Raw genomic sequence first — 24,654 nt, forward strand, 5'->3', positions numbered from 1 at the left:
AGGTGAGGAGAAATTTCACCCAGACAGTGGCAAATCTGTGGAATTCGCTACTGCAGAAAGTAGTTGAGGCCAAAACGTTATGTGATTTCAAAAAGAAATTAGATATAACTCTTGGGGCTAACGGGATCAAGGGATATGGGAAGAAGCCGGATCAGAAAATCAAATTTAAGGATTAGCCATGATCAAAATGGATGGCGGACAGGCTCAAAGGGCCGAATGGCCTACTACTGCTTCTGTAGCCTGTGTAAATGATCCATACAATAAGTTCATGATTGACCATGGGGACGATAATAAGTGACTTAAGGAGGAGATGGACAGTTTGGTCGATTGGGCAAATAGATGTCAATGAAATTTGATGTGGGGAAATATGAGTTGAAGCAACATGGCAGTAAAATAAGAAGAGGACATATATATTAAATCATGAAACTTTATTAGAGTAGAAACTTTATTAGAACAGACACCCCTTGGAGGTTTAGATACGTATTTAGAAGTGGGGGAAACGCTGATAAAACTGTCAAAGAGCATTGTGATATTAATCTTTATAAAGGGACACCAAGTACTAAAATGAAGAGGCAATATTGAATCTATTTGCATTCTATTACTTGTTCTTCGCAGAGCTATTTGTTATCATGGTTTGGAGCTATAGGTGTTTAAAACTGTGCCACGGTTACAACTTTGTTCTTGCCTTTCTGAGTTTTGTGTTCAATATTAAGTCAGTTTATAACAACATGACTTGCAAGGTGGCTATGGGCTTAATCGTACCTTACAGTAAATGTACAATGTTGTGGTACATTTGTCCAACAGCGATTTTGGACATAGGCATCTCTGTTTGAATTGAAAGAAGGCACAATGTTGCTTTCTGAAATACTTCCAGAAAATAAGCTGAAGCTACAAAATAAAATCATCTTTAATTAAACTGAACATTTCTGAATCTAAAGAAAAACTCAGTGTATTTATTTCAGATTTTTACATGTTCTCAAATGTAGCCCAATGAAATTCTGTCACACTGGAGAGGGGATGGCCTAGTTATCGCTGGGCTATTAATCCAGAAACTCAGCTAATGTTCTGGGGACCCGGGTTCGAATCCCGCCATGGGAAATGGTGGAATTTGAATTCAACAAAAAAAAATCTGGAATTAAGAATCTACTGATGACCGTGAAACCATTGTTGGAAAAACCATTCTGGGTTCACTCATGTCATTTAGGGAAGGAAATCTGATGTCCTTGCCTGGTCTGGCCTATGTGTGACTCCAGAGCCACAGCAATGTGGTTGATTCTCAACTGCCCTCAGGGCAACTAGGGACGGGCAATAAATGCTGGCCAGCCCATGTCCCATGAATGAATGGTAAAAGAAATGTGAGCAGAGAGGATTTCTCATGCCCAATCAAATTGCTGAATTTTGCTCACATTATTGAGACCCTGATGTCGGGAACCCAGAAGTGGGTCTGTCTGGACGTCCTGGAAGTGGAGCAGTTAAGAAGCTGCCTTTGGGTGCCCTGTCTAATTGAGGATACCAGGAGGGCCGGGGAATCGATGGCCCAATCAGAAGGCCCGCGGTGATGAAGAGTTGACAGGCCCAGTGGGAGAAATGGGTGCAGTAAATGTAGGTAGAAGAACATGTCCAGATGGAGCCATCACCTAAAGAATTATGAAAGGGCAAAAAAAAAGTGCTGTCATTGCTGTCAGGCCACCATTATTGAGGGGGAGCTCCTTAACATGCACAATTCATTTACAGTAGCAACTGTAGTCTGTTGTTTCCTGCAGTTCTGGGATTGGGAGGATGTGATTAATAACACCTATGATCTACATGAAGCATCACTAATTAACCTCCCAGTTGGGCATGTTGAATGGTAATTTGTCTACCAGGTGGAGCTAGTATATCGAGCCTTGTATAAAGCAAGACCCCGAGTGGGTCCATTATCCTTTTAGTCCTGGTTGGGACCTGTGGTTATATTCACCACAGGCTTGGATTATTTTCATTTTGTCCAATGAAAGCACGGTTCCTTCACAGCCAACTCTTAGAGTTATTATAAAGGATTAAAGGGGGCCTTAATGATCATCGACCTTCTGCCAGGTGGCTGCCTCCAAGCAATGGCCAACTTTGCCTCAGCGCGAGGCTCCACCCACCATTGGGAAGACTCCGACATGAGATTCTCCATTTACTCCCCCGTCCCACCTCCAAGCGCAACTCTGCAGGACAGGAAAAATTCAACCTGTAGTGAGCAGAGATTCTGGCGCTCCAGAAGATGGGTTTGGATTCATTCCTGTAGAGGCGAAAGCAAATGAACCCTCATAACGCTACAGTCACCGCAAAATAAATTAAGAATCAGAAGTAGGAAATGTCCGCACCAAATCATGGAGGAAATGAAAATCGGGAAAGCTGACGCATTCTCAATGAGTATTAATTTTATCAGCTTTCAGTTTCAAATTGGATTGACAGGAAGATTCTTGACAGTAACCTGCTGACAAGCTTTCAGTGCTCGATTTGGAGTATGCACAGAGGGGTGATGGGAGTGTGCAAAGGCTATGCAATCTGTAACACCGTTTTTTTGACATCCTTACCTTCAATAAACATTCCACCAGCCTATTTTTAGCTCTTGTCAGCAGACGTTCTTCAGTGACTTCCACCGTACAAGGACTAATTTACTGTGTCAAGGATAATGAAAGGCAGCACGTGCTGTGGAAATGTGTCACTGCAGTGTGTGTGTGTGTGTGAAACATATTGAAGATTTTGAAATATGTCAGGGTTTTGTCTGGCAGCTTCAGACACCGATTTAGAACTCCGCATTTGTCACAAACAAAATTGTAGATTTAAAGCTAATTATAAAATGTATTCTTTCCAGCAGCTGTGCTAATTACAGAGAGACACAGATCTTAACGAGCCTGCAATCTGTCTGCTATACATGTAAAAATGCGGACTAAGATTAAACCTTCATATATTTTCAAATTGGGCTGTGTTGAGAATTTAAACCCCTAGTTTTGGTCACAGTTATCGCTCAATTGAAGTGTAAGCATCTTATTTTGTTTGCATCACATTTTTGCTTTCTTGGAAGAAGTGACACCCACATCATTGAAGAATTAATTGGGGACGGTTTGTGAAGTGCCTCCTCTTAAAATTCCATTCAAACACCATGAGGGGAACTCCTTCTGTCCCACTCGCCACAGGAATCGTAACGGGTTGGGGGGCCAACTATGCAAAAGTCAGATGACCTCATAGAACCCTACACTGCAGAAGGCGGCCATTTGGCCCATCGAGTTTGCACCAAACACAATCCCACCCAGGCCCTATCCCCATAACCCCATGTATTTACCCTAGCTAATCCCCCCGACACTAAGGGGCAAATTAGCATGGCCAAATTACACATCTTTGGACTGTGGGAGGAAACCGGAGCACCCGGAGGAAACCCACACAGACATGGGGAGAACATGCAAGCTCTACACAGACAGCGACCCAAGCCGGGAATCAAACCCGGGCCCTTGGTGCTGTGAGGCAGCGGTGCTAACCACTGTGCCTGGGGTGGGATTTTCTGGTTTTGTGGGAAGCCAAAAAATCCCATACTGTGGCCGGAATCGTACCTTCGTTCACACTGACGGGATTTTCCCAGCCCGCTACAATGAACTGAGATTTGATTGGCCAAATTGCTGCAGTGGGAGTGTGGTGTGAATGGCAAGTAAGATCGCGCCGCATGAATGCAACGTGAGTCTGGAGTTTATATTTTGTCATTGTTGTTGAAATCAAAGAACAAATGAAGAATTGCATTTGATAAATAACAAGGCTATCCTGGGACGAGGTCCCCCCCCAATTCCCCCCGGTCAGCGTGTTGCTGGGCGGAAGGAGGCAGCGCATCATTTGCTGGTGGCAGGATCTTCTGGTCCCACCACTGTCAATGGGAATTCCCATTCCCACCCCACACCACTGGGACCCACGGTAAGGAGTGCATCACTGGTGGGACCGGAGAATCCCATTGACATGGCCAGAGAATTCCAACCCTGGTCTCTGCCAGTGCCACACCAGAGCCTGCCACTGGATAGCACAGTGATTTAGAGTCATTGAGTCGTAGAGATATACAGCTCAGAAACAGACCTTTTGGCGCAACTCATCCATGCCAGCCAGGTTTCCTATACTGAACTGGTCCCGTTTGCCTGCATTTGGCCCACATCCCTCTAAACCCACCCATGTACCTGCCAAATTACAGGAGTGTAATGTGGACACTTTTTACTTCCCCAAGTTCCCTAGCTTCCACGTCTATCATCACAGTAAATATTGATGAGATCTCTTTCTTCTCTCTGAGTGTATGTTCCTCGTAGTCACCCAGTTAAAAATCATGATCCTGCAAGGTATACCGGTGAGGATTCACTCAGACAGCTACTTCACATTTTTCCACCTCATAGATATTAAAATCATGGGTTAACATGGTTTGCCTGTATCAGATGGTTTGGACAGAATTTACCAGCCTGTGGGCACTGCGAGCGAGAGGAGTGCCTGGTGAGGAGCCATGTCAGCATGGCTTTCCAACATAGTCCTAGCGTGAGGCATGTTACCCTGTGGCGGCCTTCAAGACAAATTCGCTGCTCGCTGCAAATAGGTGAACAACCAATTTGCACAATTTGAGGGACTGTTAAGGGCTATTTTAGGAGGCCACCAGATATGAGGCAAGCCTCCATGTATTAGATAAGACAGGTGGATCTATTGAACCAAGATGCTTTATGCTCACAGAAGAGATCATGGACAAGGACAGTAGACCCCACAGGTTCAATAATTCCCCCTGGAAGGATCTGCCCTCCAATTAGTGGGGCTTTTCCTTTCTACCATCTTAAATTTTAAGCTGCCTTTACCTCATAAATGGGCACCTCAATCTTGAAGCTGGTCTGAGATCTCTGACCTGCCAGAGTGGTGCCCACCTATTTTGATGGCAGTGTTGAGATTCACAGCTGCCAGCCCTCCATCTGCAGATAGAGTCATAGAGGTTTACAGCATGAAACAGGCCCTTTGGCCCAACACATCCAGTTTTTAACTGCTAAGCTAGTCCCAACTGCCCACATTTGCCCATATCCCTCTATACCCATCTTACCCATGTAGCTATCTAAATGCTTTATGAAAGACAAAATTGTAGCCGCCTTTACTACTGCCTCTGGCAGCTTGTTCTAGACATTCACCACTCTGTGTGAAACAATTGCCTTTCTGGATCCTTTTGTATCTCTCCCCTCTCAACTTAAGTTTTAGACTCCCCTAACTTTGGGAAAAGCCAGTAGCCAATAAGCAAACTGTGTGTGGTCAAATGTGACTCCACTGCTAACAAGTGCACTTCTTTACAACATTGGGGAGTCAGAGCCCGCGCTGAAGCCCAGCCCATTAACCTTCCTAAGTCGGGCAAATGACAGGGATAATCCCCAAATGCAGTAACCTACAGGGCTACGGATCAAATGCTGGAAAGTGGGATTTAGCCGGATGGCTCGTTTTAAGCCAGCACAAACACAATGGGCCAAATGGCCTCTTTTTGCGCTGTAAGCATTCTAGGGTTCTTTGATGTTATAATTTGAACCAAGTGCAAAGAGCTGACCTTCTAGCAATGTGTATGATTCATACAACTGATTCACCTTGAAGTGGCACATTTATTACAAATTGTGTGAAAACATCACAAACATATACAGGAAATGATTCTCTTTGGTCCGCAGGAACTAACCAAGAACAGAAAAGAAAAATTGCTGAAAAAAATATTCAGCTGGTCAGTTTGCATCATGTGGAGCGATAAACAGAATTAATGCTTCTGTTCAAACTCTAGCTCTCTCTCCACAGCAGCTGCCTGACCTGCTGCATATTTTCAAAATTTTCCCTCTTAATTTTTAGACAAAGCAAGTCTTTGTCAGCACTGCTGTGAATGTTCACAGAATCACAACCGTGCGAAAGGATACCATTTGGTCCATCAAGCCTACAAGGACACTAATCCCACCCATTCCCCATAACCCCACATATTCACTCTGCTAATCCCCTGACACTAAGGGACAATTTGACTCAGCCAATCACCTAACCCGCACATCTTTGTGCTGTGGGAGGAAACTGGAGCACCCGGAGGAAACCCACGCAGACACGGGGAGAACATGCAAACTCTACACAGAGTTACCCGAGAATCGAACCTGGGTTCCTGGTGCTGTGAGGCAGCAGTATTAGCCACTGTGCTGTGCTGTGTTGTGGGTCAAATGAAAAAGATGAAAATGCCAAAAGTTATCTCTGGATTCCCCCAAGGATGCTTCAATTTACATGACATACATGCTCAAGAAAATTGAATGCCAAGTTTAGCTTGTGAAACCGTAAATTTCTTCCCATTTGAGGTATTGCTCACTGTGCTTTACATTGCAGAGTGTGTTTCTCATGTCAGTAGTTACCCAATGCTAGCCCTGCCTTTGTAGGTGAATGTACAAGCAGCTCCACTGTACATTTTAATTATTGCCTAAGTATTAAATCTCAGTACTCTCTAAATATAAATAAGACCTATATAGGCAAAAGGAAGTCATTATATTGTCCTCCACTTGAGAGGTGGGTGTGAAGGTAAGTTTTTATTTTTAAAAGGATCACTGCTCAAAAAGTAATTATACTTGTGTTCAACGAAAATATCTTTGCTCTGGGTAATAAAACAAACAGACATTTGTTAATTACAGAACAGACAGCGTTCCGTAAGCAGAATAGACTAATTATTCTAAAGGACATTTCAAGCAAACCCTCCAAAGTGCTATGGAGTCAATCACTTAGCTATTACTCAACCACAGAGACTTCCTGATTCTGAGTATAGAGTTCTTCTTTGCGAGATATGGTTATTAGGGAGTTTATTTTATAGAACTAGTAGGAATTTTCTGTGACATGAGACCCTATCCTTTGATTCATGACCCATACGTAAAATGTTGTCTCCCAAATGGATTTGCACTAGAAAGCTACCATTTTGGTTCAAATGTCAGGCATGTTGATGAGTTAAAGTTCAAAGTTTATTTATTAGTGTCATAAGTAGGTTCACATTACCACTGCAATGAAGTTACTGTGAAAATCCCCTAATCGCTACACTCCAGCGCCTGTTTGGGTACACTGAGGGAAAATTTAGCACCTAACCGGCATGTCTTTCAGACTGTGGGAAGGAATAGAGCACCCAGAGGAAACCCACGCAAACATGGGGAGAACATGCAGACTCTGCACAGTCACCCGAGGCCAGAATTGAACCCGGGTTCCTGGCTAGCCACCATGATGAGACCCCCTGTCAGTCGTGTAAAATCTCCTGACAATAGTTATAATTCGAAGAGCTAACTTGCTAATTTTGAAAAGTATAAAGAATTTCATTAACCAGCTTCTTTTCTCAGTTCAATAATTGAATAAATATATTTGGTTTCCAAAAATGTAGATTTTCACAAACAGGATCTTAAAGGGATAAACAACTGACCCTCTTTTGTGGGAAGCCCATTTTCATTTGTCCAGTGTCCAAAGATAAGATCGATGAGAGGACAAAAGGTCCTCATCTTTGAATTTTAACATACTGACGTTAAGCATCAGCTTTTGGTAGGAAAGCTTTGGACTCAACTCAGGCCCGCGTAAATTGGGTCTGAAATCAGGAAATTGGACTCATGTATCAGGCTTTCTAAGCGAATGGATGAATGGTTGATGGTAGTTTGCAGAGCAGCTAGATTTTCAAATACGGCTATTAGAAAATTGGGAAGGAGATGTTTTACTGTGATCACCTCATAATGGGAATGTCTCATGTCGATCATATTTTTTTCATCCAAACATTTTTGTTCAGAAAATATTGTTAGAAACACATATACTTGTCCAAATTGGCAATAACATGTTCTCTAAGTGCGCAAGAATTAAAGTAATTAATCCATTTCTAACAGCAGGTTTCCACTGTATGACGCGAGGGATATAAAACTGGTCTGTAGGATAGGTTTTATTGTATAGTATTAGCAGGAGGGTATGTTAATGTGCTCAAGCAATCAGGCTGGCTGTAACGTTTTGTGAAGAAAATGAAGCCAAGCCGTCATAAAGAATCACAGCACGTGGCTAACTGCACTCCAATGAAGCTAATGTTATTTAGTTTAAAATAGTGCTTCCACTATTTCAAAGATGGACTTACTACAGTATAGGACACAAATCTTCCAGTTTAAGGATTAACCAGGTGCTTTACTGTTGAAAAGCACATGTCAAATCCAAAGTAAAGCATCAAACATTTTGATCAGCTATTTCCTCCAACACTGTTATCAACCAATTGCCATTAAGATAATGAAGGGGATGGATAAGGTAGAGGTAGAGAGATTTTTCCCGCTTAGAAAGGATAGCAGGACTAAAGGGCACAGCCTCGAGATAAGGGGGGGGGGGGTGCAGTTCAGATCGGAGTTGAGGAGGAACTTCTTCACTCAAAGGGTGGTGAATCTCTGGAATTCCCTGCCTGTTGAAGTGGTGGAGGCTGCCTCGCTAAATATATTTAAGTCACGGGTGGATAGGTTTTTGACAGACAAGGGAATTAAGGGTTATGGGGAGAGAGCAGGAAAGTGGAACTGATCCACTTCAGATCAGCCATGATCATATTGAATGGTGGGGCAGGCTCGACGGGCTAGATGGCCTACTCCTGCTCCTATTTCTTATGTTCTTCTGTTGTGTTTGTGGTTGTGATTGCCCGTGGAATTTGTCTCGTTATTAACCGGTACTTGCTCAGACCTAATGCTATGATAATGACATTCCTTTTGACTTTGAGTGAATGGAGGTTGTCATCTTTTTTCAAACTGCTTCGCTGACTGTGGTTTTGTTTCTCTCCCCCCGCCTCCCCCCCACCGGACCCCAACAGGTACCCACGTCATGGAGGGTTCAGGCAAAATGCTTGTCACAGCCGTGGGAGTTAACTCACAGACCGGCATCATATTTACGTTGCTGGGTGCAGGTGGTGAGGAAGAGGAAAAGAAAGACAAGAAAGGTAAATTCACTGCGGCAGAAAGTAATTAGGTTTGGATCAAGTCGATCTGGAATGACTGGATTCTGAAGCCTGGAACCTGGAGTACTGGTTTGATTTTGACACCCTTTAAAATGTGCGATAGGCAGAGATTTTCCAAACAGGAACGCTTGCTTTAATTTGCCGTAAAAATTAGCATTCAAAGATTGAGCAGAGTCCTGGATTTCCAACTGTTCTTCCACACTGTGATTCTCCAATAAAGTTTTGAGTGAATGCGCCATCAATTTGTGGGTGGACTTGGGCAAATTGGGAGTCTAATGAAATGATGAGATCAGACGCATTGGCCAGAATCTTGCCACTGTTCACGCCAGCGGGATTTTTCCCATCCCGCCGCAGTGGACGGAGACTTATCTGACTGCCAAAGTCTCCAACATGGCCGCAGCAGCAGTGTGGTGTGAACGGACGGTAAGATCGCACCCATTGCTTTCCTCTGCCCATTGTTGATCAATTGTTCATTTCTCAGGATTACAAAGTTTAAAATACTGGCAGGTCATATTGTGCATCTTTCTTTCACGTGGTTTTTAAACCACTTAACTTGCTGACGGACTTCTGGCTGCACTCCTACAGTTTCCCTTCTCCTGTCGCCACGTGACTTTTCTCACTGAGAATCCCTGAACACCTCTGCCTTTGGGAGAAATAAAAGGAAGAGGGAATGCCAGGTAAATCAGGCTGCCCCCAAGATGTTCTCCCATTGCAGGAGATGTGAGCTGCTCATACCTCCACTGAGGAGTAGTGCCTGTGGAGGCTTCAGTTCACGAGATGAATGCCCATGAAGTTGTGTTATACAATATACCTGTAGTAAAACACATGCCGGCTGCAGCACTGCCAGTGGCTGTTAAACTGCCTGCAAATTTTCATCCATTTGGCTCTATTCACAGCAACATGCAGTACAGAGGAAAGTCTTTCAACCCATCATATCTGTGCCAGCTCTGCCATCTCATTAGTTCCTCTCCTCTGCTCTTTCCCCAGAGCATTGCAAATTTAGGAACATCAGAATTAGGAGTGAGAGTAGGCATTTCAGCCCTTCAAGCCCGCTCCACCATTCTGTATGATCATGGCTGATCTCCATCTCATTCTGACTCTACTTCTCTGCATTCTCACCATAGCCCTTCATCTTAATTTTGATCAAATATTTATCTATCTCTTACATACATTGATTCTGCAGCCACTGCTCTCTGGGGCAGTGAGTTCTGTAGATTCATAACCTTCTGTGAGAAGTATCTTTTGCTTATCTCTGTCTCGAAGCTCTCCACTCTCACTCTATAATTATGACGTCTTGTCCTGGACTATTCTAGAAGGCGGAACTTCTGGTTAACATTTACTTGATCAATCCGTTGAGCACTTTATATACCTCGATCAATTCCCCCCTTATTCTTCTCTACTCCAGTGAGTACAAGCCGAAGCTACTCGACCGCTCCTCATACAACAGCCTCTTCAAACGTGGAATCAATCTAGTGAACCTCTTCTGAACTGCCTCCAGTGCCACCACATCCTTCCTCTGAGAAGATGACCAAAACTGAACGCAATACACCAAGTGTGGTCTCACCAATGCCTTACACAATTGTAATAACACTTTCTCTACTTTTATACCCTAGACTTTTGCAATAAATGCCACGATTCCATTTGCCTTCCTTATAACATTCTGCACCTGCACCATTTTCTCCTTTTCTAACTTCTACTAGATTTATAATGAACATCAAAGAATCAGAAATATGAAATAAGCAACAGGTTAATTGTTTGATGGGGTATCCGGTTAATTCCATTTACCATGGACAATGAAAGACATCTTTTAGTGTCCAGCCAAATAAATAAAATCAAATGAACTCAGGGACAACTCAAAAGGGGCAGCTCCCTAAAAGAAGGGGAACCGCCCGAAACAAAAGACAAAGTGGAAAGGAAACTTAAAACATCAAATTAAAATGTGATTAAAGGGGTCAATAATAAACTCCAGTCCCTGCGGTGCCCAGCGGGCACAGAAGGCATCAGCAATGCCCTCAGACACCGCTTGCTCCCTCTCTGGGGACACCCGGCCATGAATATAACAGGCAATGAAGGACAGCATAAGACAACTTTTCCAGTTTTACAGAGAGCACAATTGCTATTATTGCAGTGGGCTGTTATTGAACAAGAATAGCTATTACATCTATTGTATATTTCATTTGCCTCAGGGCGATGCAGAGGTAATGCTAGTTTCCAAGCGTGCAACAGTGTTCTTTACCAGAGCTTTAAACTATGTGCAATCACAAGAAGTTTGCATCATGCTTATCTCAGCTCTGACTTCTGGCAACTTATGTGGTGTCCTTTCACTTTAGCTCTGAATCAACATTCAGGCTTAACCAATCGATCACAATGAGCATTGATCAGTTACCAGCCTCTTGTAATCAAATGAAGAATAATTGAACACTACAACATTATGTCACCCCTAATACAAATTGTAAATGCTCTCATTGTGCAGCTTGTCTGGAAGCACAATGCAAGTTTGTGCTCACTGTTTCAGTAGCTGTAATGATGACTTCATTTTGAGAACTGCGCATTCCCCCCAATATTTGACCCTCTGAGTCAAATCTTGGCTGGCTCCCTGGACCTCAAGATTATATCTTACAGCCATCACTTGGTTACCCAGACCACCAGCTGAATGCAGGTCTAATGAGATGTATACCTACACAGGAATTATCAAGCCCATGTTGAAGAAGTGCTTCAGGAGCCTGAATCAACTTGCTGGCACCTTCAGTGTAGCCTGGCTAGATATTAGGATTCTCACTGCTGCTTACCATACAACTTAGCTGCAGAAGAGTCGACGGCGCAGCAACAGGAATTTTACAAGGAACTTTGCAATCATGAGGACCCAGTGGAAGATCGTATTTTTGCTCGCAGCTTGAGAAATTAATTCGACTCTATCCAAGAGGCTTTCTTCCAATCCAAAAATGCATCAACTGTTCTTTAAAAATCCTGCCCATGCCCTCCATTTTTCAACCGTGTATGGGATTGAGATGCAATCATGTACCTGGCTTGCTGCAGTCATGTGACCTCTGCCACAAGGCACAGGCTGGGGGTGGCCATGTTACATTCCGTTCAAATAAAGACGTTATACTCCTTGTTCAGCATGACATGGAAATCGGAGCTTAAAGTTTATTTATTAGTCACAAGTCGGCTTATACTAACACTGCAATGCAGTTACTGTAAAAATCCTCTAGTTGCCACACTCTGCTACCTGTGTGAGAACACTGAGGGAGAACTTAGCATAGCCAATGGACCTAACCAGCATGTCCATTGGATTGTGGGAGGAAACTGGAGCACCAGGAGGAAACCCATGCAAACATGAGGAGAAGGTGCAGACTCTGCACAGACAGTGACCCAAGCCAGGAATTGAACCTGGGTCCCTGGTGCTGTGAGGCAGCAGTGCTAACCACTGTGCCACCATGCCGCTCTTACTGCTGATGAAACCTCCACCTACAAGAACAGAATTCAATCACATTTGTGCTCTGTTTCAGTGCCTGCTGCACTCCCATTAGTGAGTCATCGGAATTTGCAACTCAAAAGGAGACAACTTGCACACTCGTTTCAATACTAGCGCTGTGACTGAACAATGCAAAAACAAATCCACAACCTGTTCTCTTTCCAAGCCCCGTGGTTCTTTCTGCCTCAAATATGTATCCAATTTCCCTGAAGTGATGTGCCGGTCTAGCTCCCAACCTCCCTGCTAGGAAACATTCCATTGTACAACAACCCCTATATGTAAAGGATTTTTATAAACATCTTTTGTTCCCTTCATAAAGTTACAAAGCCAGTGTGCAAAATGGACAGGACAAGCTCGTAATCCTTGCAGGCTCCAAGAAACAATTCAAATTGAATCCAATTTATTGCCCCGACAAGGGAGATATTTATCCGATCTTGGGCTTGATCTGACGTTCAAACCTAGCCAATGGGCTGAGAAGTGATAGCTTCTGGCTTCTCTCCTCCCCCTCTGCCAGGTTTAAGTTGATGACTTGTCATGGACCCCTTAACCAGAGGATATAGTCTTTTCCAATTCAGCTGATCAAAACTTTTGATCATCTTAATAAGTGCTGTTAAATCTCCACATAGCAATGCTATTGGGATAATGATTTTAAACAGGCAAGCGGTGAGAATTTATGTCAAATCAGAAGATTTGAATATTCGGAACTGCTGACCGAAAAATGCAGGTTTCGTCAAGGGAAAACAGAAGTAGAGATGTCTTCGTTCGAAATGTCACATCACAAGGGAGGTAAATAGGCTGGGATGTGGTCAACTGGGCTGCTTCAAAGTATCCCAAAAGCGCGCAACTGAATGTTAATGGCAGCAATTCTTGTAGCCTTTAATTAGGCATTTGTGACCTTCTCAAAATGTATTCCTCTGAATATTTCCCAGGGTCTCTGGGCCTAAGTGGGAGTTTAGCACAGAACAATTAGCCCAGTTAGATACAAAGATAGTTGGCTTCCTCTTGTGATTAGATCTAATCACCTGAGAATGACAGATATTGCTGTCATTTCCATAAATTTCACATGTAACAGGTAATTCCCCACGTGTAGTCAAAGCACGTAATGAAATATAGACCAAAGAAGCCGAAAAGTTCATTTTTTGCAATTGATTACACTGGTGCTTAAAGAGAGGACAGAACTTCTTGACTTAAATAAATGGAAATTTAACCTTCTCCAGTGCATACTGATTTTAGTCAACAAACTGATTCTTGAAATCCTCTGTACACCCTAATAAGTTCACCTTCGATGAGGAAATCTATTTATTAATTTATAAAACTGTTTCCTCTAGCAGGAGGGTCAATAAGCCAAAGGAGACAGATATCTGTCTGCGTAGAAGGATGATATGGACTCCATGTTAACTCTGTTCCTGTCTCCACAGATGCTGCCAGACCTGCTGAGTTTATCCAGCATTTCCTGTTTCCATTTCCGATTTAAAATAATTGGCTAAAAGAAATGCCAAGAGGAAGATGAGGAGCATTACTTTTAGACAACTGTTATGAGCTGGATGCATTGCTTGAAAAGGGTTGTTGGAATGGATTCAATGGCCACCTTCAGAACAAGGAACAAAGATCAGTACAGCACAGGAACAGGCCCTTTGGCCTACAAGTCTGTGCCTCAATATATTGTCCTATCTAGACCAACCATTTATATCCCTTCATTCCCTGTCTATTCATGTATTCAGACAAATGTCATTAACATATCTACCTCTACCACCAAACTTGGCAGTGCATTCCAGGCCCCCCCACCCACTGTGTAAAAGACGTCCTCTGCACATCTCCACTGAACCTTTCCATCCCTATCTTAAACTTGTGCCCCCTTGTAATTGGAACAGAAGAGGATATAAAGTTAAGGGAGAAAAGAAATCAAAGAGTTAAAGGGAAGGAGCAGTCGAGTGAGATGAATTGGATAGGCATTTCAAAGAATTGGCACAGGCATTGCTCTTTTTTACATCATTGAATGAATATAGAGATTGCAACATACATGGATCTGATGGAGCTTAAAAGTGGTATTGCGATAACCAATTAAACAGCAAATGTCCTCGTGAGGATTGATTTTTGATTGAATGGAATGGACCCAAATTTCTGATATTTGTCATGATCCTAGAAGTTCTAACCAGATACCAAAAATCTGGTGGCATAGCTGTGAACACTGAGGAAATTCTCACCCATTTCCTTTTGGTTGAACTTTGGAGCTCCTTAGTTCACGAGGCACATTACAGGGGAAAAGGTGAATGACTAAAACCTCGACTTGCTGCTGACGAAGTAAAACTCATTCCCAGTCCAGTCTCACCACACTAACTACACTTTTAAATCACAGGGAGACAAAGGTAGTGGAGTGGAGGGTGAGGGAGAAAGAGTCCTTTGTCATTCTGCAATATTGTTCTAAGCCCTCCGCTGCTCCAATGGAAATTGACCCCATTTTATAAATCACTCCTCAGAACGATAGGGTTTCCATTCCTGTCATCCTCCTGGTGAGTCCACATGGCATACTGTCCTGCTCTTGAATATTGTCTCTATAATGGAGTGCTCAAATTTGCCTTCAGTATAAATACTGTGACTTCACCATTGCCTGTCCATTATGTCATCTTTACTCTATACATCACTGCACTATAATAAAAGCCAAAAAACCCTTGGTCTTTATCTACCTGCAGTTACATCTGCAGGGAACTTTGTGTCTGCAGGTGTACTGTCATCTGTAAAGTCATAGAGAGAGCTGGTTGGAGGTTTTGCATGTTTTCTTAAGAGGCAACCTTCTGTCCCCATTCCTCTACACTTGTGCTATTGCTTCACCATAGCCACTGAACAACATGACAACAGTTCTAATAGTTCCACTGAATATACTTCTCCTGGTCATCTGATTTCCAGTTTTGTTGGGAGCATGATTTCCTGTCATCTTATAACTGAATGAATAGTTCTAGCTGAAGTTGATATTTGAAGGATGGTGATAGACTTCATGATAAGCTTTACAGCTACTTCAGGCATGTGAAGGGAGATAAATATAGATAACAAAAGTCACTCAAATATATCAAACACTTCTGGCGCAAACTGTGGACCATTATACATTAATTTTAATCCAACTTCTCAAAACTTCCATGGACTTGGCACATGTGATATTGGACATAAATCCATTTTGTTACAATCCCAGCCAATGTTATTATCGACAGTTGAACCCAACCTGACTTGATAGGTCCTAACTTTTATTTATGTGTTTAGAGATGTAACTGAACAGTGCTGCAGGACTGCCAATTAACTTTTGACAGAAGAATAAAATATTTATTAAACAAGAATAACTCTAATATGCTGCTCCATTCCTCAGCTATAGCTTTACAGATATACACAGATTTGTAAAGATGACACAAGTTACAGACCATCACTTATACTCTAGTGTTCTCAGAGAGTACACAGTTCAAGTAAACCGTTGGTGAAATGTGGTCCGACCCCCTCACTCTGAAAGCACATGACAGGTGCCACCTAAACAACTTTGATGGATTTCTCATCAAACCCTCCCAAATGCTTATCACGCTGTGAGCCAACTACTCTCTCGGGAACTCTGCTTTCCTGTGAGAGTTTCGCATCACCACTCTCAAAGGACACACTTTGGAATTTTCTCCCACACAAGGCTTTCTTTCGGATACCTACACTAAGGATCCACATCCAGGATTTTAACCTCTCCTTTCAGTATTTCTCTGACTTGGATAAATACACAATCTTTCATGTACTCAGCCATCCAACAGAACACTACTACTTCACAGGCAGTATTAAGGTGGCATCAAGGATTACTTTGGATGTCTGGCTTCTTGCTAGCCAACTTCCCCAGGTCTGCACCTTGCAGTCTTCTCTTTAACTGGGAGCATTTCTCTGCCCTTTTCTTTAACTTCAGTGAATAGTATCTTGTTCAGATTCCGGTTATTTGTCCCTTTGAATTCACTCTTCTTGGGACTGCTGGTTTCTGGAACCATCTGTTCTTTAGCTTCTGAGACTTGTTTTCTGCCCCCCGATGTATTTTCCTAACTGTATTGGCAGCTTCTGCGGAAAACTTCTTGCTTCTGAGTTACTGGTTCCAGACTGAACCTCAAGTGCTTCTGCTTTGTAGTCTGGGCCTCTGGTTGCTCAGCAACAGCTTTGATATTTTTACCCCTGTTTAAAAAAGGCAAAGTTTAAAGTGAAACTAAAAGCTATAGGCTTGTGTTTAACATGAAGCTAAACTAATGTTTCAACCTTCTTTTCACACTCAAATACAGAAACACAAATTAAGCTTAGACTTATCCCTCATTTCTAATACCCAGAATACAAATAAAACTTATTTAAATTATCCCTCTTTCCAAACAACTTACTATTGCTACCAATCAAACAAGACACTCTTACCCTTTAACTTCTAATGAATTGATATATGCTTGTTCCTGTGTTTTTTTTTGTTTTTGACTGTGGAATGAAAGGAGCCTTAGTTGGATAAATGATCTCTGTGCACTCTTGATGAAGTTCCTGTAACAATCCCTGTCTAAACTTTAGCAGAATAACGACTCTTAAAGTCCACAGAAGACAGCCTTGGTGGGAACATTCAGCCCTTCGAGCCTGCTCTTCATTCAATACAATCATGGCTAATCATTCATGGGATGAGCTTAAAATAACACATGACAATCACGCTGAATATTTTAAGTTATTTTCTCTTTGGTCTCTTTCAAGATCTCCTCAGCATTCTCCTGCATTAGCCGGATACTCTGACCAGTTTTGGTGACCCAGGTATGCTACACTTGACACCATGAAACAACACTTGCATTTTAGTTTTGATGCCATACTCTTGAGGTCAACCTAGAACTTCATTTACCCTGACAGCCTGCTCTTCCTCTATATCCAGTTCTGGAGCACTATGCATTTAACAAATCTATCTCACTGAACAATTTCCCATTAGAAAACAAGTGTCAGCAGTGGTTAAGTACCGTTCCTGACCACTTAATTTACTGTTTATTTATCATCTCCATAAATCTGGATGTACACCTCTGTTTTTTGAACTGTCACAGTGGATGTGGCCCCTTCATGCCCTTCACCTTCTCAATAGCCCCTGTTCTTTCTAATCTAGATATTCCTTCATCCTCTGCTTCTAACTGTGCATAAGGCACAGGCCTAACCTTCATAATATTGGCTGCACTTTGTCCTTGACTCTGGCCTTGTGCTGCCTAATTTTATCATTTGGTTCTCCATGCCGATAGACCTCTTTGTGGCCTCTTAGCATTTTCTCAATGTCAAACATATTCCTACTGATCCCTACAGTACACAACAGAGCCCAGTTTATATCTTCCCATCAGGACAATACGACAAAATGCTCAGAGCTTGCAATGTACTACACCTTCAATTAAAGATTTGATCTAAATCACAGAAAGAAATTCTATTGGAGGGAAATTGACAGTGGATTGAGATAAGCACAGTCCCCCTTGTAACAATGGGCGGAATCTCCCAGTTTACTGTGTGCACAGTGTATCGGATGGTTGGGACGCTCACTCAATGGCGCCCCTAGAGCTCAGCAGCTGGCTTCTCGGTGAGCTGAGACCCCACCCCCTCCTCCTACTGGTGTGATTCTCATTATGATCCCTGTATTGCCTACCTTGCTGAAAAAAGGGATGAGGAAACCTCCCATGTTCTCGCCCGTTCGACACTTATGATTTTTCTGAGAAAATTGCATCCCATACGTCAGCCAGAGATGCTCATCCCTGGTTCAGCTCATGAATTGCTTACACACCCTAAAGACGGGACCTTCTGGCCATTGCCGCCGGTGGGATTTTGCAGCCCTGCTGACGGTGACCCCCTGCTGCAAGTCGCCTGACGGCGGAGGGAAGGAACAGTGGGAAGCCCTGTTGACAATGGCGGGACTGGAAGATCTTGTTGCTGGTAAATGGTAAGTTGCTCTCATCGCCTCAAAACACACCACGGAAAGGGTACGGAAAACCCTGCCCAAAGTTTAAACCTAAACGTCCAAGTCCCAACATCTGGGGTGGAATTTTCCAGCTGTTCATGCCGACGGGACTTTGTGGTCCTGCTGCAGTGAATGGAGATTTGGCTGAGTGCCAAATTCTCCATCCTCACCTGAAATGCAAACCTTGATGACTATTAGCATATACGTTGACAGGATATTTGTGAAAGTACATCTGTTCCCTTGCAGTTTATGTTTTTGCAGAAGAACGAGAAGCAGGTGATGAGGTGTTTTTGTTACGTTTAATTTAAAATTAGACATTCAGATCATTTGCAGTTAATTTGTTAGCATATTTAGACAGCTATGTTGTTCAGGAAAAGAAATAACTTATTTCCTGTGAACCAAATATTGTGCCTTTAACCTTTAAAATTACCCAAATTACACTGAAGTGTAGCAGCAAAAACAGACATTTGCACCATGGGTTTCATACATTCTTTTGTAACATGGATTTAATTTCAGTAATGACAATTCATGGGTGTTTGGTTTTCTGATAACTTAAGACAATGCTTCGCTTGTGAATGTCACTTAATATGCATAATTTGAATATACTCTCTTTGAAATCCTAATTGATTTTGCACCTAATTCTGTACAGATCTTCTAATTTAATGCACATTGGTTTAAAGTGCATATGATCACCTTTAATCAGGCTGTTATCAAAAGGAAGCAAGATATTTCACACTTTTAAACTCAAAGCAAACTCAGTTAATTGTCGTAACCAAAACATTAGCACTGGAAGTATTCACACCAGTATCTGCAGAGTGAAGAGGCAGTGTACAGCTATTACCAGATCTTGGATGAGATTAGTCTCATTGACATTCTGTGTTATTTTTTGCAGATTTTTAGCATTTTTAATTTTTATTGCACTTGAGATTTTTTGACCTACATGTCTCAGTTTAGTGAACACCGATTTGTTATCTGGTCAACTGTTACTACAAAACTTGTAAGAATATAATATCTTTTCCCTGTGTCTCTTGTTATGATCCCCCTAGAGACTTTTTTAAAAGTGAACTTAATAGCTGGAAAATGATATGATAAGATTTTGTTTTCAGACATTTACTGTAACAAAAAGCTGAAAACACTCATGTCTAAGCATTGGCTGTATAGGCAACTTATACTTTAACCCACAGAACATAATACCCACTTTTATTTTATGCACAAACACACATAAACACACTTCAGGTCCTTTAACGAGCGGTGGACTCCAGAGGTGAGGTAACATGTGACTATTGACATTGACCCTTGACATTGTGATATCAAGAAGCCCTGGTAAAATTAAAGTCAATGGGAATTGGGGGAAATCTCTCCATTGGGTGAATACAAAGAGGATAGTTGTGTTTGTTGGAGGCTGGTCACCTTTACCCCCAGATTTCACTGCAGGAGTCAGTTAGGGTGGTGTCCAACAATCCTTTAGTTGTTTCATGAATGAATTTCCCTCCAGTAAAAGCCTAGACGTGGGGGATATTCACAGATGCTCCCTCCAGTAAAAGCCTAGAATCCTTATGGATGTGTAAGCATTCCTGTCTCTATCACCCTGTCAGCCTATCGAGGAACAGTTAGGGTAAGAGAAAACAGCTGGGAATCATCCTCCCACGTGTCATAAAAGTCTGGAAAGGGCAAGTTTTGGCAGTGCAAACATTCCACACTCTGCCCTTTTTTTTTGGCCGTTGGAAATTTCAAGTCTGTAGAGGGGAGGACGGAACCTAAGCTCACCTGTGAAGCCAGCTGCAGACTACTCAGGGCACCATTGTGCAGGCACCCTGATCTTCCACTACTTTGGAAGATATCCTGCCACCCCCATCCCCATGGACAACATCCTATCATCGGTGGTAGTGTAACCATTCCATCCCATGGCAACACAGGTCAACAACATCAAGGCATCAGGACCATTCTGGTGAGTCCTCCGTCATGATCCCCACTCCTTCTGCACCCTGCCCCCACTTTGCTGATCAACCCCTTTTGCATGCCCACCCCCACATGGCCAATCACGCCCCCCCCCCCCCCTTGGCCAATTACCACCTTTGCCTCCCCCTGAACAGTTCCCCACATTGCCTCTCCCGCCTGCAGAACTCCCTCCTTGCCTCCTCCCCCTGCAGAATTACCCTTTTGTCCCCTCTCCACTCAGGCTCCACCCCCATTCAGGCCCTACCCAGTTGGCAGTGCCCCTGGCACAGTTATGATGCCCAGTGGGTGGTGGCAGGGTGCTCGGGGGGGGGGGGGGTATTGCCAGGCTGGCACTGTCCCATTGGCACTTGCCAGCCATGCCCCTGATCACCTAGGGCTTCAATGGGCCTCTGATCTCCTTGGTATAGCCATCATGACTGGTTCCTGTTGGTGGGGACAAGTGGCAATTTTCACCAGCAACCCTGGGAGGCCGGAAATGGTGTGTTAATGACATGTTAATGTCATGTTAAGCATGATCACACCAGCAAAACCAGGCTGGAAATGTGGCTTTTGGTACAAGATTGGTTTGTGCCCACTGTAAAAACCTCACACGCTATTTTCCCGGCTCGCTGTGCCAATCGACCAGCACAGTAGGCCAGAAAATCATGCCCAGTATCATTTTTCCAAATTGCTGCCTCCAATGGGAGTTCAAATTGTTCTTATCCTTTTTTTAACAAAATGATACACATTTAAAAAGTGGTAACTATACAAGACCTATCAACTATTTTGAATAAGGGCAGTAAACTTCAAATAATTTATTGGGTGGGTTATTACATATTCTAAATGTGTCCCCAACCATTCTGATAGAAGCCAATCCCTGCTGCAGTTGACATCTCTGTGGTTCCTACAAACAAGCAGATTTTGAATGGTGTTATTGTGTAAACTTGTCAAATTAGCTTCCACCTGAGTAAGCTGTAAATAGTGGGAAAAATACATCCTATTATCCTGTACATGAAATGTTCCTGAATATTTTCACATTGGTTGTGATTGTTCATTTAATATTTTGGTTATTTTATTTGATCTGTGGAATGCTTTCCATAAAAAGATTGTGATAACAGACCCCACATCACCTTGGGACACAACTTACCCAGTGGTTTAGGTTTGCCAAAAGTTCTGATCAGCCACAGGTAAAAGCATTCTGACTAGAAATGTGCTGTTGCAATGGTTATTTTCCCCCTGTTTTGTTCCTTTGTAAGGTGGATAATTGTTGAGGCCGAAGCACATTTGGTTAAGGGAGAAAAATGAGCAGAGAGTTATTGGTTGGCTGTGACTACACTCCTTTATATTTCCATCTTTAGGAGTGAAGAAGCTACTTCATTACATTGTCTATTGAAGAGTATCGTGATGAGTTAGAGCCTTCAAAGAATAGGCCTTTATACTCACTGATGTCTCATTCTCTGTACTGGAGAGAGGCAGAAAAGAAGATACCTTCAATAAAGATCACATTTGGTAACTTTGATTACCCGAGACCCTTGCGGTTTGAGTAAAATGGACCTGAGCGATCACTTTTAAAAGCCAGGATAGGCCAATTACAACACTTTTTTTTCTCAACTTAGGGATATTCTGTTTTGATATTTTTCACGCACAGTTTTTCAAATCTCAACACTGTAAACGACATGGAGTTTCCTCCTTCTTAAAATGCTCAGTATGTTGACAGTGTTGTGAACATGTTTGCTGGATGGAAGTGACAATGCAGCCGCTGCCTGCCTTTCTGGATTAATAAATAAAACCACCTCATTTTTTTTTCAGAGACAACCTGAACCATCTCAGTAACATCAGATGAAAGATTTATTTGATGGCATTTTAAGCCAGGAAAATGATACTTTCTATTTCACTTGAGTACTTATCTGTTAAATGTACAACATTGTATGAATCTAAACCTCCCTACCATTTTTGTCCATGAGCTTGTCCTGTTCATTGTTCAGCATCTAGGCTCTGCTTGTTTAAGATGCTGTTTTTCAGTACATCTACACCGTTGCGTTGTGTTGCCCAGTTCTTGTCCATGCAAATGTCGCTTTGCTCATTTGTTCAGAGGTGTGTTGCAAACTGCCCGCTTGCATCGAGGAAAGTTGAAATTTTAATTTTCAGTAAATCCTGATATTGCTAAAAGAATAAATAGTCTGAAGTAAACAGTCTATTTTCTTCTTGTCCAAGGTTTTTAGGTCACCCAGCAGCCGTGGGCTGCAAAGACAGGGGGATAACCTGCCTATGGTCTCACAGCCAAGATCTACCAATGTTTCTCTTAAGTGTCCTGTCGGAATAGACTGGGTTACTTGCCCACTTATTTCTTTTTCCTCTCCCAATGAGCTTCCACTTTTCCCAGTATTAATATAACTGAGATCAATAATATTCCACTGGAGAAATGCAACCTTGATGTCTGTGTGCTATTAGCCTGTACAGCCCATTGGGGGAATCCCCCATACTATCTCAATGTGCACTCCTTGGGTTATTACATATTCTATGAATACGACAATGCAAATTATTCAGTCGCTAAGAGGAATGCACCATAGCATTTTGGGTGCTTTTTATTGCTTGAAATTTTTAATCGGATAGTCAATATTTGAGACAAATTGTGTAAAATATCAAATAATGTGGCAGCACAGTGGTTAGCACTGCTGCCTCACAATGCCAGGGACCTGAGTTTGATTCTGGCCTCGGATAACTGTCTGTGTGGAGTTTGCACATTCTCCCTGTATCTGCGTGGGCTTCTTCTGGGTACTCCAGTTTCCTCCCACAATCCAAATTTGTGCAGGTTAGGTGGATTGGCCATGCTAAATTGCCCCTTAGTGTCTCAAGATGTGTAGGTTAGGGGGATTAGCAGGGTAAGTATGTGGGATTATGGGAATGGGGCCTGGGTAGAATGCTCAGGCGGAGAGACGGTGCAGAGAGCCAAATGGCCTCCTTCTGCTCTGTAGGGATGCTAAGATTATTGCCTGATAGATCATACAAATTGCTGCATTATTTTAGGTAAAGAGATTAGTAGTAAATTTATATATTTGACTTGAACACTTTCACTAATCTATATTTACATTTTGGCTTTTGTTCACTGTCACTGTATTGACCCTACCTTTCCAATTCAATTCTAAAAGCAATACTAGTGAAACTGCAGGGAAGATCTACTGAGAATATAGTTGGGAATTCTAATAATTGTATTTGATATAATAAAAAAGATTCTGGAATAGCCTTGAATTTAGAAAAGATAGAATGTTTTTCCCTTTCTCATGGGCATCACTTGTTCCTACATAATCCCTACATCCCATAAGGCGAATGAAGATAATTGTAAAATACATGTCTCATTTGTCCTTCAAGTGAGAAGGAGATGTCAGCTGGATATTTTGGGGTCCTGATACCTCGGAAAGACTTGCCTCAGATTACCTTCTTTAAGCTGAAACCACTTTATGGTCACTTAAGGGCCTTTACCCAACCAGGCTTAATTTTTAGGCTGGCAGGCACAGGTATGAGCAAGGCGGGGAGGCCAAGAAATGAATGGATCTCCATCATGGGCGGCTTTGATGGCCTAGTGGTATTATCGCGAGACTATTAATCCAGAAATTCAGCTAAAATTCTGGGGACCCGTGTTCCAATCCCACCACATCAAATGGTGGAATTTGAAGTCAATAAAAAAGATATCTGGAATTAAGAATCTACTGATGATATTTAAATCATTGTCAATTGTCAGAAAAACCCATCTGACTCTCAAATACCCTTTAGGTAAAGAAATCTCCCATCCTTTCCTGGTCTGGCCTACAGACTCCAGAGCCACAGCAATGTGGTTGACTCTCAACTGCCCTTGGGTAATTAGGGATGGGCAATAAATGCTGGCCATCCAGCAATGCCCATGTCCCACGAATGAATAAAAAAAGAGTGGGGGGGGGGGAATGCACCTCAAAATGAAGGATCTGGGATCTTCAGCCCTCCCTCTCTCCCACACCTACCCCCAGATATCAAGATCACTTCCCTCCCGACCTCTCTGGGCATCCCCTATCCTTCTGTCCCCGGGACCCCACACAATTACCTTAAGCATGGCCCTTGGACTTAGTTCTAGGCAGAGTGCTACAGTACCCATTTTAGCTACTGCAGCGCTCTGCCTGGACAGGCTGGAGAGCTATCTGCCAAATGTAGCCAGAAGTCCGGCCTACAGTCAATCAGAGCCTAATTGGGCACAGAATGGCACTGGGCCAGCCAGAGTCAGTGGGTATGGGTTATGTGCTGACTCTGCACTGCCCTACCTGTCTCAATTGGCACTAAATCATTCAAATAAACCAACTCAAA

General features: G+C 42.7%; 1 protein-coding gene across 9 annotated transcripts in view; it reads left to right on the forward strand.

Moving 5' to 3' along the window:
* atp2b2 (ATPase plasma membrane Ca2+ transporting 2) overlaps positions 1–24,654 on the forward strand; it is an 830,803-nt gene that overhangs the window by 549,725 nt on the left and 256,424 nt on the right. For all 9 annotated transcript variants that reach the window (XM_080181822.1, XM_080181828.1, XM_080181801.1 and 6 more), the window contains exon 7: positions 8,819–8,944. In XM_080181822.1, the coding sequence (XP_080037948.1) occupies positions 8,819–8,944 (126 nt within the window). The remainder of the gene's footprint in view (positions 1–8,818; positions 8,945–24,654) is intronic.

This window comes from Carcharhinus amblyrhynchos, chromosome 3 (genome assembly GCF_965287045.1).
Source record: "Carcharhinus amblyrhynchos chromosome 3, sCarAmb.v2.hapA, whole genome shotgun sequence".
Taxonomy (NCBI): domain Eukaryota; kingdom Metazoa; phylum Chordata; class Chondrichthyes; order Carcharhiniformes; family Carcharhinidae; genus Carcharhinus; species Carcharhinus amblyrhynchos.